At 36.0% G+C, this 12,837-nt stretch overlaps 1 protein-coding gene across 8 annotated transcripts in view; it reads left to right on the top strand.

Moving 5' to 3' along the window:
- CAMSAP2 (calmodulin regulated spectrin associated protein family member 2) overlaps window positions 1–12,837 on the top strand; it is a 111,199-nt gene that overhangs the window by 22,112 nt on the left and 76,250 nt on the right. For 7 of the 8 annotated variants that reach the window (XM_015071497.3, XM_015071498.3, XM_015071501.3 and 4 more), the window contains exon 2: window positions 84–343. The exons of the other annotated variant lie outside the window; for it this stretch is intronic. In XM_015071497.3, the coding sequence (XP_014926983.2) occupies window positions 84–343 (260 nt within the window). The remainder of the gene's footprint in view (window positions 1–83; window positions 344–12,837) is intronic. 8 annotated transcript variants of the gene reach the window in all.

Below are 12,837 nucleotides of genomic sequence, written 5' to 3'. Positions count from 1 at the left end.
TTCTGTGACATAATAATTATTAAATTGTGTTTCTTTATAAACATATTGTAAGAATTTCCCCCCCCTCCCCTTAATCTTTATAGAAAATGTGCCAGAGGAACTTCGAGAACCATTTTACACAGATCAGTATGACCAGGAACACATCAAACCACCCGTGGTTAATTTACTTCTTTCGGCTGAACTATACTGTCGTGCTGGGAGTCTCATTCTCAAGAGTGATGCTGCGAAACCCCTTCTGGGCCATGATGCTGTAATCCAGGCTTTAGCGCAGAAAGGTCTTTATGTAACTGACCAAGAAAAACTGGTAACTGAACGAGATCTGCACAAGAAACCCATACAGATGGTGAGTCTTTGTATACCCAAGGTTACTTAGTTTGAAGTGTATACTTTTGAGTGTGAATTGTATTGTAAAATGGAGGAAATTATGTTTTGAGATTGGATTGTCCTCTCTGCCTAGAGTTTAAAAACTTAACATTTTCTTATAAACCTCGTTTCCAAATGAAGGAAGATTTTAATAAACTATTTTGGAATGTTCGGTGCCATTCTGATAACCAGGAGAAACAATTAAATTCTTTCCAGCTACTTTAAAGTGATTTTTATGTAATTTAAAAATTTAATTTTCCCATCATAGAGACTATTTAGAGGAGATAGAAAATGTATCCTTGATTTTATTCTTGTTAGGAAAGAGATGAGATTTGTGAGTGTTCATTTGCATGCTTGAATGACCTCTTGGTGAATTTCTGCATATCATATATATTTTAGTTTATTTAATGACTAGTAATACATTCTTGTGGACAACATACAGAATGACGCTCTCTAAGCTGGCCTGGGACAAGCATGCAGGGGCTTTGTCATGAGTCTCTGGAGACAAATTCAAAGTTTAGGTTCATTGTATGTTGCTTCAGTTTGGTGTGCTACTTTCGCCTAAGTTCACAAAACGCTGAGCACCATCAAGCAGGGTATTAGAAGGAAAAACACATTTGATTAAATCATGCTCTTATATGAGACTAATAGAAAGGGAGGGATATATGTAGAAGAATATATTTAGAAATATATGAAATTATGAAGTTGAAGAAGGATGAACAAAAATTAGTTTACCAAATCTAGTACGAAATGAGGTGGTGACCTACTTTCTGCCTATTTTCCTTCTTTAAAAAAAAAACTGTTTTGTTACTTAAGAGGAATAGCGAATAATGTCCTAAGAACAATTTAGTTAATAAATTTATGGATTCATAATAGAATTACTAAGGATAACTAAGAATGTTTATTAGCTGATATGAGATTTTCAACTTGCATTGATGACTCTACATTCACCTCATGGGTTACCCTCTGATTTTTATATTGTGCTTTGTGTCCATATCACATATGTGAATGGTTTGCCAGCACTAGGGGTGAGCAGAATTCCACTTAGTGTCCTCGCAGTACCTCACGTTTCACCTCTCCAGAATCACTGCACAGATTGGATGCTCCTGCTATGATTGTTTCCGCTTCCATTATTTCAAGGCCAAGTAGATCATTTTAAAGCACATCAATGACTTTGTGAATCTGTGTTTGCTTAGTAGCTGCCCTTTCAGACACCATTTGATCTATCAGGTAACTTAGTTGTCCTTAGGATAGATTCTGTATTTTAGGTCCTCTTTAATGAGAAAGAAACAAACTTAACATTTTCTACATTATTTTCTTAGTGCAGTTTGTGCACGTGAAGATAAAATATGAAGGTATTAGTACAATCTATTAAAAAATGAGGGGTTCGGAAGACTGCCAGTTGCATTACCATCAGGTTTATTTCACACTATATTGATCCTGGTGATAGCTATGAACACATTTAAATTTGATTGCAGGAAATAGTGTTTAAGGAATGTGACTTAAGTGATACAGAATTGCTGTTTGTCTGCTTTTAACTTCTCTCCGTGGGTTTTTAGGACACTTCATATTTGACTACATCATCTTGACTCTTTACAGTGTCACCTTTATTGACCTGTGTTTTAGGTGTATACTTTCAGCTTTTCTCACAATTTGATTTAAAGCTTCTCCGGTGCTGTGAAATTTTGATTGATGACAGTGTAATATTATATTACCATTTTTCTAAAATGTATGTGAGAAAACGTCTCTGAGTACTGTTAAAGACTGTTCTTTAAGAAACTGTTTTGTTTTGTTTTAGAGTGATGAGAGCAGTAAGTTTCAGTTTTCCTTCTTTCTCCTGCCTTTTGGGAAGTATAATGAAAAATGGTGTGTTTAATTGCACTGGGTGTATTGACTGCCAGTTCTGCCCCCCACTTTCATCTCCAAATTATCTTAGTGCTTTTGGGGTCTTTTTATCGCTGTATGTTGCTTTGCAGACTTTTGTGAAAAGAGTTGCGTGGTGGTGGCAAAAGTATCAACGTAACTAGAAGGCAAGTTTGACTAAGCAGTTTTTATTAATTTTGGGTAGGTGAAGATTGAGAAAAATGCCTTTTTTTTTTTTTGAAAAATGAGAACACATGTTGGAGAACATGTTTTGTTTTTTTTCTTTATCACAGTGCTTTTATAGACCTGTTTTGAGAGTATAACCTTTAAAGTGTTTTCTTCCATATTTACATCAATGGAAAAGTATTTCAGAACTGCTTTAAAGCCAGTTAATAATTATAATGTATTAAAATTCATTCAGCACATAATCATCATCTGTAGGATTGTTAGAAGGGATTGTAGTTATGATTTGCCTGTTGAATGTTATAAATATTGTAAGACACAAATGAAAAGAATATACACAGTGTTAGAATGCATACTGTTCTGAGAACTGACCTTAATGTGTGTTTGAATCAGCATTAAGTGTATGACTGAATGGTTACCAGAGGAGGAGTTGTATACACTAAAATCATAGGGGAATATCTTTCAACCAAAAGTATTGTAGCCCAAATCATGTTATCTGTCAAATTATTTGCCAAAATAAATACTGATATTTAGGATAATGTGAAAATTGAGGGATTATAACAAATGGAGCCAAATGCTGAAAAAGACAACTTAAGAGTACAGAGAAGATTTTGAACTTTCTTCCATAGCAAAATGAATTTGCATGTGAATTGCATTCAGTCAGGTTGGGCTGGGGGATTTGATCAGTGTCATAAAATCTTAAATTCACAGAATTTTATAGCCAGAAAGAATGTTAGAAATCAGAAACCAGTATATGTATAAAACTTCCCAATGATGAGGAACATGAGTACCTGGGAACTTTGACTAAGTTCTCCAGTCCTCTTGTCAGAACTGCGAAATTAGGACGTTTAGAAGAGGATTTGGGATATGTATTTTTAAACAGGTGTTGTGGGTGATTTTTATGATCAAGAATGCATGTGAAATTTTATCTAACCCAGGGTCATTTTGTATATGTGATACTTAGAATTTAGAGAGGTTAAGTAATTTGCCTAAGGTAGAACTGTTATGTAGTAGCAAAACTAAGAATCTGCATGAACTAGAATTGTGACTTTCTAATTTACAGTGCTGTAATCTGAAGTAAGTTTGTGCAATTAAGTATCTGAAGTCATGTTTACCTAGCTGTCTAGCCTGGTTACAAATCAAACTCTTGATTGTGAATCAGTTTTCCAACCATTTTTGCATATGTGGGAAATAAGAGTTGATATTTGCAAAAGTCAATTAAGTAAATCTGTATATAGTATGTGTGGTATGAAATAATGAGATTGATTTTCGTATGACTTGCAAAATAACATTAGTCAAATCTTGTTTTGGAACAATCATTATATAAACAAAATTTATTTTGAACTGCTTTCTTTTAAATTTTTTTTAATGTTTGTTTATTTTTGAGACAGAGACAGAGCATGAATGGGGGAGGGGCAGAGAGAGAGGGAGACACAGAATCCGAAGCAGGCTCCAGGCTCTGAGCCTGACTCGGGGCTTGAACCCACGAACCGTGAGATCATGACCTGAGCCAAAGTTGGACACTCAACCGACTGAGCCACCCAGGCGCCCCTGAACTGCTTTCTTTTAATGATTACCAAAAAAAGATTGAATATTTTATTTGCCTAATGGAGATTAGAGTGGGCTGTTAGGCCACTTGATAAGTAAGGCATAAAATGTTCTCTCATGAAGTGTCAGTATTGTTATAATGGATATTTTTGGATATTTAGAAAATATAAGCTAAAAAGTTGTACATTTGTGCTACTAGCCATTAAACTGCTTTATTGTAATGGGAAGGGCAGTGAAGCTGTGGTTAAAACATAGAAAGATGATAGAAATATTTTTTTACCCTAAAGAAGGATATTCCTGTATGTTAAGAGGTGTTATTTCATTTTATCACATTTTGTGGTCTGTATTCAGCTGACCATTAATGTCTCCCTTGAATGACACTGAGAAAGAAGCCTGCAGGAAAACTTCATTAGCATGAAGTAGGTGCTCTAAACGTAAGTTTAAGCAACAGGGAACTGAGAGGTGGATGTGATGACTTCTTCTAGGGAGGATCTGGGAGGGCATCTTGGGACAGAATGACTAATAGGGTTTCAGTGGGTAGGAAAAGGGATGGGGTAAGAATGGTAACTGGGGTGAAGGAGTTGTTTGACTCAAGTTTGAAGTGTGAAATTAGGTTCTGTATTGCAAGTTACAGTGTTGACTGCATGGAGACATAAAAGTGAGATGAGGCTAAAAAATAGGTTGGGGTTAGATCATGAAGAGGCTATGAGCTGAAGTTAAGGATTTTTAAATTTTCTTTTTGGTTACAAATCAAGATGTAAGTTTTCATATTTTTTTCTTTGGTTTTTGTTGATGGTGGTGGTGATGGTAGTGGTGCTTTGTTGATTTGTTTTTTCTCTGCCTATAGTAAATAAATAAAACATTGCAAAACACTGTGGAATACTTTGTGAGCTCTTATAGTGTCAACTTAGTGTAAAATATTGCAGTTTATTAATTCTCAGATCTTTCTGATTTGTTTACATCTGTCTGTATACTTGTTCACTTCTCAGACTTTCTGGTGGTTCTTTTTATTTAGTTTATTGTGTCAGGCAGTGTGATTACACTTTATATACTGATCTCACATAATTTAATTCTTAGGATAACCCTTACAGGAAAATATATTGTCTCTGTTCCACTGATGAAGAAACTGAGGCTTTGAGAACCTAAGTAAGGTCACAGAGCAATCATAGTAACCAGTGAAGGCAGTCTTCAGACCATCTCTGTTTTAACTATAAATCCTAGTTCTTAAGTACTACGTGTGTGTTGTGTGTGTGTGTGTGTGTGTGTGTGTGTGTGTGTGTGTGTATGTATTTTATTGGTTGATTGTCTTTGCCTGGGTAATGGGGAGGTAATTAGAATACGATAGTAGGAATAGGTAATAGGAAAGTAGAAAGTGGAGAGGAAGAAGGAAGTAGAAATGGTGTGCTACCAGGAAATCTGACTGGTGGTTTAAATCTTGGTTATTTGTCCATGCTTCTTTTCAAAGTAACTTACCCATTCTGTTCCTGTCTTGAAGGTTATATTAATTTCCTCTGGTAGGGAGTAACTGTAGCCTTTGACTTGTTTGACTGTTAATAGATGATGAGGCAGAGTTACGACAGAGCCTGTCTGGGTGGATGTGGGTGTCTTGATTTTAAGAATGTGGAAGTTACCTAGTTACCATTATTTTTGCTGGACATATGAAAGATGTTGAGAACAGAGAAGCTGATCTCAGGAATATTGTGTTGTTCCTTTTTTCTTTGTCTTCCTTTCTGCCTTTCTCCCTTCCAACATATTGAACCTGTTTGGGAGCTATTCTTATGGATTTCCATGGTGGCATCATTTGTTGGAACCCAGTGTAATTTACTCACGTAGAGGCTTAAAAAAAAATGCCTCCTATTTAAGAAGATTAAAAATTGTGCTTTAGAGGAAGAGGATTATATAAATGTAACATTACAATAGTAGTTGAGATATTAATTTCTAGTCACCCTTGTATAATGCTTTGCAAAGTTATGAGCAGAACTTGTCTGTGAAAAATTATTTTAAATGCTCCTAGTTGTTGGTGAAGAGGGTTTTTAAAATTCACCTGTGGTGCTGGATCTCAATTTTCTCTTTCCCAAAAATCATGTACCTAATTTGGATTCCATTATTTCTAGGTAACATATTATATACACCTTAGTTACCAATTCATGTTATCTTTTGATATTTTATAACCATGTTTATTATGTTTGAATTAGTGTTTATTTGTAGTAATTTATTTAGAACTCCAGGTTTACTTTCTTGTAGGAATAACTTGATGACTGGTGTTTATTTTGCCAGATGATCTCACAAAAACCTTTTATATTCATAATAAAACTAAAGTCATTCAGGCCTTTTATTAACTTATTTAGTTTATTTATGGAGCTTCTGCTATGTACTGTGTATTATCTACTGTGACTAAAAAGAGTTTTTGTCCTCTAGGGTCTTACTTTCTACTGGGAATTATAGAAAAATAATCAAATTATAATACATATATTTTAGGAGTATAGAGGCAGCAAACTTGGTCCTACTCTTAATGCTGAGTTTTGAAGGAATTTACTAGGTAGGCACATGAAGGGCATGTCATAAGGTGGTTTATATGAAAATATAACAGGATGTTAAAAGGAAATGTGAGAGCATCATGATATGCTTAGGGAAAAGCAAGGGGTTTGTTTGATTGTAGCTTTAGAAATTGGGTACGTATTAGAGAATGATGAGAAATGAGACCAGAGAGTTCGATGGGGACAGGGCATGAATGACCTTTTATGTCATGCCACGTGTGTACTTTATCCTGGAAATGATAGGGAGCTACCAGTATAAGGTTTTAAACCAGAAGGGATACCATCAGATTTGTGTTACAGAATTTCACTCTGGTGGTATTGTGAAAGAGATAGCACTTATGAGGCTGTTAAAATAACTAGAGACCTGAACTAAAGCAGAGGCCTTTGAGATGCAGAAGACAGTTTGATTGGGAGAAGCATTTTTAAGGTAGAGAAGATTTTTGACTCATCAGAGCTGGGAAATGAAGGAAAAGAGAAGCTAGAATAGGACCAGCAGAAAGATTTTATCCTTTGTATCAACTCTAATTAATTGGTGATTAACTACTCGAAGCTGAGAAAAAATAGCTTCTTGGTTTCACTCTCTTCTGGGAGGCTAAGGGTCTAGATGTTAGTTAGCTTCTCCATCCTCTGTTGCTCCTGGTGCTTTTGAACCCTGATATTTTCATATAATGATGGTAAAAACAAACAAACAAGTAAAGGGACAGCTTTGTAGTTTAGAAATCTTAAATCTCTTATTTTTGATGAGAAAGATAGAGGTGACTCTGTTTTGTCCTGTTTCTTTTTTCTTCTTAGTGACCATTGGGGAAAAAGAAAGGTTGTACATAAATGAAAGTGAGTCTTTGTATATACAGAAAGTGAAATAAGATTGATATGCATTTTGTTAGAATATCTTGCTGCTTTTTTTAGTTTATGTTATATATTTACCATGAGGACAGATAGGAATTCATTTATTTAACAGATACTTAGTTCCTACTGTGTATACTAGGTTAGACACTGGTGAAGAAGTTGGATGATCTCTGCCCCAGGGGTTATGTGGGATTGAAAGAGCTGCAGTGTGGAACTGGGATGGGACCGAAGGTGCAGATTTGTGAGGATGGAATGAGGGATTAGCAGAATTGAGCATATTTGACAAATGTCAGTTGTTAATGCAACATGTGAGAGAAGTGGCTACAAGTTGTCTAGGTGCGGAAACTAACACCCTTAAGGTGCATTAACTTGCCCAAGGCCAAATAGGTGATAAAGCATGATGGTAGGATTTAAACCTTGTGTCTGCTGCCTCCAAAGCCGTGTTTATAACATTTATACCACATGGCCTTTCAAAAAGTCCAGCCAGGCTAACAAGTAGGAAAACAAGTGAGATTGTATATAGAATCTAAAAAAATCAAAAGCAAAACAAAGAAGCTCATAGATACAGAGGACAGATTGGTGGTTACCAGAGGTGGCAGGTAGGGTGTAGGCAAAAGGGGCAAAGGGGATCAAAAGGTACAAATTTAGAGTTATAAAATAAGGAAGACATGGGGAAGTAATGCACAGCATGGTGTCTACAGTTAATAATACTATATTTTGTATTTGAAAGTTGCTGAGTTAGTAAATCTTAAAAGTTCTCACAAGAAAAAAAAATCCCACATAACTATGTATGGTGACAGTTGTTAACTGAACTTATTGTGATCATTTCACAATATACACAAATACTGAGTCATTATGTTGTACACCTCACCTGAAACTAATATACTATTATATGTCACTTAGACCTCAGGTAAAAAAGCTACTGTTTCTATGGTGCTTAATAGTTTATAATGCATTTACATTTTTGTTTTTTCTGTAATGGAAAAGATAGGGCAGTTACTATCATCTCCTTTTGACAAGTGAGGAAACTTTATGGATGGATTTGTTTAATAGATCTTTTTTAAAAAAAATTTTGTAATGTTTATTTATTTTTGAGAGACAGAGACAGCATGAGCAGGGGAAGGGCAGAGAAAGAGGGAGACACAGAATCCAAAGCAGGCTCCAGGTTCTGAGCTTTCAGCACAGAGCCTGATGCGGGGCTTGAACTCACGAACCACGAGATCATGACCTGAGCTGAAGCCGGACACTTAACTGACTGAGCAACGCAGGCACCCCTAATCGATTCTTATTTAGTTCCTTCTGAAAGAGGTATATAGAAAGAGGAAGTGAACAGATCATGATCAAATAGCTAGTTAGTGACAGAGCAGAGATAGTTCCCAGGTCTTCCTGACTCCTAACCCAGTACTTGTTCTGCAGATAAATTGTGCTGCCATACTTTTCCTTGTCCTTGTCGATTATAATGTGCACTGATTCTGGGGAGGTCTGCAGAGAATGTCAGCATGAAGTACAATGTCATAACAGTGAGAGACTGTGCAGCAATGAAGGGGAATCCCAAGAATAGGAGTAGTAGGGGGGAAAGGAGGTTGTTTTGGTCACTAAGGGGACTGTCTTAGTCTGTTCAGGCTGCTGTAACAAAAATACCACAGATTGAGTAATTTAAGAACAAACTAATTTTTCTCAGTTCTGGAGGCTCTAGAGTCCAAGATCAAGGATCAGCAGGTTGGGTTCTGGTGAAGGCCTCCTGGGTTGTAGACTGCCAGTTTCTCATTGTGTCCTCACGTGGTGGAAAGGGCAGGGATTTCTCTGGGGCCTCTTTTATATGGGTATTAATCCCATTCATGAAGGCTCTGCCCTCATGACCTAATCACCTGCCAGAGGCCTTATCGCTTAATACCATTCCTGTGGGCATTAGGATCCAACTTAAGAATTTGGGGAGAAGACAAACATCTAGACCATAGCAGGTACTCTTTTCTTATATAAGTGATGTATCTCATTTAGTGACCATTGGCATATAAAGTTACATATTTTAAGAAATAGAGTGATTCACTTTGCAAAATACTGTTTTTATTTTAAAAATATTTTAGGATTCGTTTTCATAATGCTGGTTTAGAAAAATAGAAGTTACAATATCTAAGTTTCTAAAAACACGTGAAATGAAAAATATTGTAACGTTCAGTATATTTTCATTGTATTTCAAGTTTTGTTCTTATATCAAATCCATTTTCTTCTTTATATATTGAAACATATTTTGTAGTTCCCCTTTTTTATCTAGCTTTATTGACAAAAACTGCATATATTTAAGGTGCACAACTTAATGTTTTAGTATACATATTGTACATATTTATCATATTGACCCAAGTATTGTGTCAGGTACATAAGGGCTCAATAAATGAAGTGCTAATTTCTGGCCACACAGAACAGATGTTTTAGACGAATGGGATGATGGACAGCCTCTTAATTCTCCAGAGACCATGTGTATACTTCTGACCCTGCTCCTGGCCATTGCTGATTTATCTAAGGGTGAAGATACCTGGTGTATGGTGGGCTGATTGGATTGTTTACTGAGAATCTCTGAAACCCTAAATGGAGAGCACATCACAGCACAGTGATAGTAGGTGGTTGGAACTACCCCGTCATACCAAGGCAGTGCCCTAGGCAGAGAAGTCTGTGAGCCCCTGCTGCTGAGTTCCTTGGAACTGCTCAGTGTCTGTCGTTCCGAGCTTAGTGGTTCAGCTCTTCTGTAGGTTCTATGAACTATTCTAGTGTCCTCTCAATAAGTCCCAATTTTTGTTTAAATTAGCATAGTTAATTCAACATTTATATTTGGTTGCTTGCTATTAGAACTGTAGCTATACGTTAAGTAAAGAAAAAGCCATTCACTGATTTTTTTCCCCCAGTTGAAGACTGACTTTAGCTATAGGGGTAAAATTGAATTTTTTTTTTTTTTAATGTTTATTTTGAGAGAGAAGGAGAGACAGAGCGTAAGCAGGGGAGGGGCAGAGAAAGAGGGAGACACAGAATATGAATCAGGCTCCAAGCTCTGAGCTATTAGCACAGAGCCTGATGCGGGGCTTGAATTCATGAACAGTGAGATCATGACCTGAGCTGAAGTCAGATACTTAACCAACTGAGCCACCCAGTTGCCCCTAAAATTTTAGAGCCGAAAGACCCTAGCAATCATTTGGTCTGGAGTTTTGAAATTGTTTTGGCTGTGACTCACAGAAGTACATTTTACTGCAAATGTATTTACCATAGTCTAGTTAGTTATATGTATATTACAGAAACAAAAGTATTTATACTTGTGACTTGATTTTTGTTCAGTTTAGTTGGAAAAAATATTAGTTGTGACTAACTGAATTGACTATGTTATGACCCATGAATGGATTATAAACCCACGTTAAAAAGCCAATTTAGGGGCACCTGGGTGGCTCAGTAGGTTGGGCGGCTGATTTCAGCTCAGGTCATGATCTCACCATTTTTGAGTTCTAGCCCCGCATGGGGCTCTGTGCTGACAGCTCAGAGCCTGGATCCTGCTTCAGATTCTGTGTCTCCCTTTCTCTTTGCCCCTCCCCTGCTTGCCGTCTGTCTGTCTCTCTCTCAAAAATAAACATTAAAGAAATTTTTTTAAAAATTAAAAAAAACCAACTCAGTAATTCCTTTATTATTCTAGAGAAGAGCAATAAATGACAGTCTTGGTATTGAAAACTAAATAACATTCCCATGTTTTTCTTAAAAATGTATTTTGGGGCTCTTGGATGGCTCAGTCGGTTGAGCATCTGACTTCGGTGCATGTCGTGATCTCACTATTTGTGGGTTTGAGCCCCTTGTTGGGCTCTGTGCTGACAGCTTACTCAGAGCCTGAAGCCTGCTTTTGATTGTGTCTCCCTCTGTCTCTGTCCCTACCCCACTCATGCTCTGTCTCTCTCTGTCTCTCAAAAATAAATAAATGTAAACAAAATTTTTTAATTGTATTTTAATATGCTGTTGTCAATGGCTTCTGTTTTAATGAGAGAAAATATGGGAATAGAGTTTGTATGTAGACTTGCCTTCTTAAGATTTATTTTATCTAATCTCTATGGTATACTGCTGCCAGATTAATTTTCGTGAAATGACACTTGGTATCTATCTTATTTCTCAATTCAAAAACTGTAATCATTCCTTTTTTTTTTTTTTAATATGTTTGCCTTTTCATAGTTAGCCTCTAAAGATGATGGAAAACTTTTTAAAATATTTTTTTGTTTTTTTATTGAATTATTTATTACATAATTGATATGTACTATTATATTAGTTTCAGTTGTGCAGCGTAATGATTTGATATTTGTATGTATTGTGAGACAACCACAGTAAGTCTAGTTAACAGGCATTATCCTACATTGTTACAAAATTTTCTTTTCCTTATGATGAGGACTTTTAAGATTTACTCTCTTAGCGGGGCGCCTGGGTGGCTCAGTCGGTTGAGCACCTGGCTTTGGCTCAGGTCATGATCTCATGGTCTGTGGGTTCAAGGCCCACATCGGAATCTGTGCTGACAGCTCAGAGTCTGGAGCCTGTTTCGGATTCTGTGTCTCCCTCTCTTTCTGCCCCTCCCCAGCTCACACTCTGTCTCTCAAAAATAAATAAACAAAAAAAGATTTACTCTCAGCAACTTTTAAATATACAATACAGTATTATTAACTGTGGATACCATGTTATACATTATATCCTCATAACTTAAGTCATGTAAGTTTGTACATACGTTTTGACCCCCTTCACCCATTTTGCCCACTCCCCACCCTCCACCTCTGGTAACCACCAGTCTGTTATCTATATCTGTGAGCTTGTTTTTTTGTTGTTGTTTTTTAGGTGTCACATACAAGTAAGATCATATGATATTTGTTCTCTGATTGACTGATTTCACTTAGCGTATGCCCTCTAAATCCATCCATGTTCTCACAGTTGGCAAGATTTCATTCTTTTTTATGGTTAAATAATATTGTGTGTGTGTGTGTGTTCACATTTCACATTTTCTTTATCCATTGATGGACATGTAGGTTGTTTCTGTATCTTGGTATTTACAATATTAATTCTGTAATAAACATGGGAGTACATATATCTTTTCCAGTTAATGTTTTGATAATTCACTCTGCAATAATGAAAGTTTTATATTCTTTTTGTTTGTAATTAATGCCATCTTCGTAACTCATTCGAAGTAGCAAAAGCTAAGATACTTAGGATGTTGTCTGATATTACAGACCTGCCAGCAATAATTTTTAATGTTTATTGAAGATTAAACATATATTAGCTAGGACTTTTCATCTTTTGAAACAAGAAGAAAGATAAGTATATATTCGCTGTTGGTTACTAAGCTTCAGTAGATGGTACAGTAGAAGATAGTTTATATATGATACATAATTATTACTATGTAATTATACATATACTTATATAATTGGAGCACAGAGATTGAGATGTTTCAGCAGGTTTGATATAGAAATGTAGATTTTTCTAATTTGCACAATTA

The sequence above is a fragment of the Acinonyx jubatus genome, chromosome E4, assembly GCF_027475565.1.
Source record: "Acinonyx jubatus isolate Ajub_Pintada_27869175 chromosome E4, VMU_Ajub_asm_v1.0, whole genome shotgun sequence".
NCBI classification, from domain to species: Eukaryota; Metazoa; Chordata; class Mammalia; order Carnivora; family Felidae; genus Acinonyx; species Acinonyx jubatus.
The sequence above is the reverse complement of the archived record's forward strand: the minus strand, read 5'-3'. Positions and strand labels throughout refer to the sequence as shown.